We start from the raw sequence: 6,000 nt of genomic DNA on the forward strand, positions 1-6,000 counted from the left end.
CAGTAGCAGCAGTCCCAGTCGTAAGAACTCATTTTTAATTTTTAAAAAAGGTCCAGTTTCGGCTACATACAAGGCCATATTCAGCAAGTCTCAAGTGCATGTAAGATGATGTAGCGTGAGGCTGAAGCGGTCTATTAAAATAAAAGCTCGACTACAAATGAAATTAACTGTCAGTAACATATGCCCCAAAAACTCTGGTAGCTCTCTGTAAACACAGACTATGCAACATCTAAATCAAATTGTAAAGAGGGAGCTATTACTGAATGATGTATTAAATTTTGAGTATGAATCCTGCTTAAATTGACTTTGTCCTTCCATTTATTTCCCTGATGGGAAACTCGTCATCATACGTGCAGTGAATACGAGACATCTGGGTGGAGCTTCCTGCACGTCAGCCATTACCGTTACTGAGAGAGAGAGAGAGAGAGAGAGAGAGAGAGGCAGGGGGGGGGGGAGGGGGATCGTATTCATCTCATATATTATCCATAGATGTATACGAACAGAATTGAAAATAGCTGCAATATTCTGTTACAAAGGACCAATACCTTTTGCTGAAGGCAGTGCTTTCCAATTATCAAAAAATCAACTGCTGTAAAATTACGCTCAGAAGTCTTCCTTGGGAGAAGGTTGAGAATCACGTTTTAAATCAGCAAAAACCAACACAATGATTGCATTATCTTCTAGCCGTATTCCTAGAGTTTTCTTGATATCATTGTTCTAGAAACTTGACGTGAAGGCCTAGATTACATTACTGTCCTTATCCAGTGCCTAGTAGCAATTAAGTGCTCAGTAACAATAGATTCACTGGACTATAAAAACACGTATGATGCTAGTAATAGACACGTCGTCCCTGTACGTAGCGTACAGTCCCCTTGATATAAGCCATACTGACAAGTAATGTCATGAAGAAATATTATCCTCCACACCCCCAAGTATGCGATGCGGTAAATTTGACTGGAAGTTTCTTTCCCCCGGATTCGGCCTCATTTTCTGAAAGCACTTCAGAGGGACACAGGAAGAGCATTCGTGCCATGTAATACTATTCTGTCATTTAGATCCTGTAGCAGCATGGATTGCAGAAGATTAGTTTGCGCAAAGCCGCGCGGGATTAGCCGAGCAGTCTAGGGCGCTGCAGTCATGGACTGTGCGGCTGGTCCCGGCGGAGGTTCGAGTCCTCCCTCGGGCATGGGTGTGTGAGTTTGTTCTTAGGATAATTTAGGTTAAGTAGTGTGTAAGGATAGGGACTGATGACCTTAGCAGTTAAGCCCCATAAGATTTCACACACATTTTTGTTTGTTTGCGCAAAAGCACCTCATACTTGTTGCTGGTGTGAAATTTCTTTTATTTCCTCAGTAGAATATAAGAGCGCGTTTGGGACGAAATGTGGTTTCTCTAATCGGGCGTCCTAGGTAGGCGAATAACTGTAAGCCTCACATTCTCGATTTTGATATCAATCACAGAACCACCAACTCACTATAGCACACCCACTATGCAATGTGCCACTCAGTATTCTAAAGGACTTGGTTCTCACCTTGAAGCGAAGTTCACCGAGAGGGGGCGCTGCAAATGGGATGCCAGAGAACTGGTAGTACGACGTTCCGTTGAGTGTGGTGTTAGCCACGCCCCGCAGAGCTCCGTACGTTGTCTGCACAGTTGCGTATTGCCCCACCTACAAAAATATGAACACAGAGTTAGAGACCATACCTCAATATTACACTGTGGTTAAATATTTTCCTGGAGTACCAGCTGTAAAACGAAATACATGGTCGTCCACAGGCGTGGAACCGGCCTTCTAAAACAGACACAGGTGGCTAAACAGAACAATGGCCATTTAGTAACTCACCATGTTGTATGCAACTCGTAGATTTTCATATCAAACAGTGAATAACACGATAAAAAATAGTGACGCCTTTTATTTGTGCATAGCTTCATTTATTCTCGAGTCATAACTGATACTTCTTCCTTACGGGTGACGTGAAGCTGATCGTGTTAATCCAAGCCGAGCGCACTGAGGTCGTACAAATATAAGGGTTTAGGAGCGCCCGTGTTAAAGTAGATGAGTTAAAACTGATGTGACCAAAACAGAGCAGCCTTTATCCGCAATACGGTCATGGAACTTCTCGAGAAACTGCATAAAACAGGTTCTGTCGCGGTAACCTGAAGGTTGGGTGGTCTAAAACGGCTACACATGAAACCACATGAATAGCTGTTCCGGCGTCCTTCAGGAACAGTCCAGAGCACAGTGCTCATCGCTTCTCTCAGGGAACTGGGGTCAGTAGTAGCTCAATATCAAAAATTTTGAGCGCACATTTACAGGTCGTCGAGGTCTAGAGTCCGCAGTGTTCCTCCGATTTAATTAGATTGCTGTTTTTGACGCCATGTGAAGCTGTGTATGCAGTGAAGATCATAAACCCTGCACACATCTAGCAGTGGATAGTCGCAGCATTGCCAGATATGTTTTGATAAGTGACCTTGAGCAGCGTGCGAAGTGGATAGTAAAAACCTTACAACGTGCTGGCCAACATGTCGAGTCGAGCACATACTGCAGCCTTTATGAGTTATCACCAGCAGTTGCTTTGTTTGGTACAAAACGCGAAGAAACTCGATATTGAGGAAAGCAATACTCTGTCAAAGACACCATCGTTTTGCTCGAGTAAATCCCTACGTGTTTGATATGGAAAATGAATCGCTTCTTCAGTACGGAAATTACGAGTTGTATCCAAGGTAGTGGTTACCAAAATGGCCGAAACTTTGGTAACATAGCCTCATACGTTTCCTCCCCATCAGACTTAAACTAAGTGACTTCATTTATCCATCTTAATGGCTTTTAGGTGAGTGGTTCCACATCCATGAACCACTCTGTACGTTTTTGGAATAAAGTTTCAGCTTTATCGGGAATGGCAAACACCTGTAACTTACGGTGCTGACGCATGAACAAGTAGTGTGAAAATTATTAAATAAGTGAGGCCTTCTGGACATTCTGTAGAGAAATGCGTATTTTGAATTACCAACAGAACAGAGTAACAAAAAACGGACTGGGAAAGAGACTGAGGTTGAATATATAGTTATAAGTATAGTGAAAATTTACTGAATATAGACGGAACATCTAGCCCACCTACTGGTTGACATACATATCAATGAGAATAGAAGGAAGCTTATAGCTTGACTTCCCGTCGACGGCAAGGTCGTAAGTGATTGAACACAGGCTCGGTGTGAGAAAGAATAGCGAAGGACAATTGGCCATGTCCTTACGAAGAAACCATCCAGCATGTGGCTTAAGTGATTTATATAAATCACGGATTACCTAAACCTGGATGACCCGACAGGGTTTAGAGCTGCCGTCCTCCCGATGCGAGCCCAGTGTCTTACCGCTGTTGCACCTTTCTCGATTCCAAGCGATAGCTGAAGACGACCAACTATTGGTAGGTGATCCAGAAACAACGTAGATGTGCACAGAGCGAGACCTCTACACTTACTGAGCGAGGCGATCATTCAGTAGTGAATGGCAAAATGTCGACAGTAATGAGGATTAACTGTCAGTCCTTTCCTGAAGCTGTTCATCCGGAAGAAACACCTGCATGAAACTGACTTGTAGACAGTGGAGAAACACAAAAACCTGTAGCTCTCTGAAATATCGTAAAAAAGACGAAAATTAAAATGGTCAGGAATGATGCAATCTGAAGTGAAAATGCATTGGAACGTATGGATAATAGATGTTTTACAGGTGAATCCGACAAGTTAAAGAAAATTCGTGTCCATCTTATACGTGTAATTTATTACAGCTAGTGTAGATAATGCGTTGAACTTGACAGGAATAAGAAAATAAGATTGTATTAAACGAAACAATGAACTATGTACCCATTTGCTTTTGTTCTACAATATTACTTTTATTGCTAACCGGTTCTCGGCTTACAAGGCCATCTTCAGACATTTATATAAAGATGGCCTTGTAAGGCGTAAACCGGTTAGCAATAAAAGTAATATTGTAGAACAAAAGCAAACTGGTGCTTTTCATTTATTATTATAATGTTGTTCTACCAAGAACCGACGGAATATTCTGTTAAAATGAACTATGTACCCTTTGCTGGACAACGGCGCAATGTCTGAACTCACCGTGTAGCCAGCCAGGGCGACGACTAGCAGAAATACTGAGGAAACAAGTGACGTCATATCTGTGCCGTGACGAGAACAGAAGATGCCTCGTGACTACTGTACCAACTAGCGCTGTTGTCTTTATATAGCAATGTGTGGTGACGCGTATCAGCTCTCGTGTCGATACACTGATTGAGAAAGAGATAAATTTAAGTTAAAAAAAAACTACTCTAGGGTTTATCAGTAAGAAGTGCTCATCTCTTATCTCTACAGATAGTTCTCGTTTTTCCCAGCGTTTACTTTTCTCTGACCCATTGCACTCGAGATAGAATGGAAACTTCGTTCTCGTGAGATAAGGACAAGAAAAAAAGCAAAAAATACTCTACGTGAAGGAATTATCCGAATGGGACGGAAATCGGAGATGTACATGCATAGAAATATTTGATGATTTATTCAAGGGAAAGAGCTTCACAAACTGAGAAGGTCACTAATGTGTCGGTGCATCTCTGGCGCATATGCAAGTAGCTATTCGACTTGGCATTGGGGGATGTCCGTCTAAGGGATATCGAACCTAATATTGTTCGACTGGCGCCTTAGGTCGTCAAAATACCGAGCTGGTTGAAAGTCCCCACCATTAATCCTCCAAAATTCTCAGCTGAGGGCAGCTCAGGCGACCTTGGTGGCCGAGGTAGGGCTTCGCAAACACGAGGACATGCAGTAGAAACTCACTCCTTTTGCGGCCGCACATTATCTTGCTGCATGAATAGCAACAAGACGGGTTGTAGAATATCGTTGACTTACCGCTGTGCTGTAAAGGTGACACGGATGACAACCAAAGGGGTCCTGCTATGTAAAAAATGGCGTCCCAGACCACCACTCCCAGTTGTCAGGCCATATGACGTCTCCAAACACGTCTTCATCGGTCATCGGGACTCTGTTCGACGCGGGCTTCGTCAATGAAGACAATTATACTCCAGTCAGCGAGATTCCAGGCCGAAGACCGCTGGCCATCGAGGGTCAATTCGAACCGGGACTCATCACTGAAGACAGTTATACTCCAACCAGTGAGTGTCCCGGTCGAAGATATGTCTCCTCACTGTCGCCTGAAATACAACTGGATAGTAGGGAGTGGTGGTCCGGACTGTCACTTGTTTTTATAACGGGACCTCTTTGAATAAATTTCCTTTACTTCACCTCTATGGTCACAAACTTTTCGCCATCAGACCACCGGTTTCGGTCTCTAATGACAATCTTCAGATCTGTTTTATAGAAACGTGTCCTAATATACTGGAGCCACAGTGGCAGTGTATTAGGACATATTTTTATTAAAACACATCTGAAGATGGTCATCATAGGCCGAAACTGGTAGTCTGTTGTCAAAAACATTGTGGCCATAGACGTGAAGGAAAGGAAATTTATTATATACTCGGGTCACTGTTTAATCCACGACCAGGTCGCAGCTTGTGAGGGCCTCTTTGGTTGGCATGCGCAGCATCATTACGCACTGGGGGAACGTCAACGATTTGTCCCGTTTTGTTTCCCTCCATGGCGAGCCATTCTCGGCTTACATTTCAGCAAGGTAATGCCCGGTCACACATGGCGAGAGTTTCTTCTCCTTGTCTTCGTGCTTTCCAAACCCTACCGTGGACTTGCTACCTTGACTTGCTCAATCTGTGGAGCTCTTTCTCTTGAATCAATCATCCATTTTTTCTTTTGAAATTGTAATCATTTGTTCATCTGTGCATGTACATCGAATCTACCGAATTCTGTCACATTCGGTTAATTATTTTGTGGTGCAGCGTTTTCTTTGTCTTACAATGCCTTTACGATACCCCAAAACTGTATAAAGAACAGAAAACAGATGCTAGCAACGTAGTCTCCAAGTACTGTAATGTAGATGATGTGTGG

The 6,000-nt window shown here is 43.1% G+C and overlaps 1 protein-coding gene across 1 annotated transcript in view; it reads right to left on the reverse strand.

Moving 5' to 3' along the window:
- Positions 1–4,170, reverse strand: part of LOC126417148 (acylcarnitine hydrolase-like) — a 164,545-nt gene extending 160,375 nt beyond the window's left edge. The window contains exons 1-2 of the mRNA XM_050085045.1: positions 4,114–4,170; positions 1,532–1,669 (exon numbers count right to left, since the gene is read on the reverse strand). Of these exons, the coding sequence (XP_049941002.1) occupies positions 1,532–1,669; positions 4,114–4,170 (195 nt within the window). The remainder of the gene's footprint in view (positions 1–1,531; positions 1,670–4,113) is intronic.
- Between the last annotated feature and the right edge of the window lie 1,830 nt (positions 4,171–6,000).

The sequence above is a fragment of the Schistocerca serialis genome, chromosome 8 (assembly GCF_023864345.2).
Source record: "Schistocerca serialis cubense isolate TAMUIC-IGC-003099 chromosome 8, iqSchSeri2.2, whole genome shotgun sequence".
Classification (NCBI taxonomy): Eukaryota; Metazoa; Arthropoda; class Insecta; order Orthoptera; family Acrididae; genus Schistocerca; species Schistocerca serialis.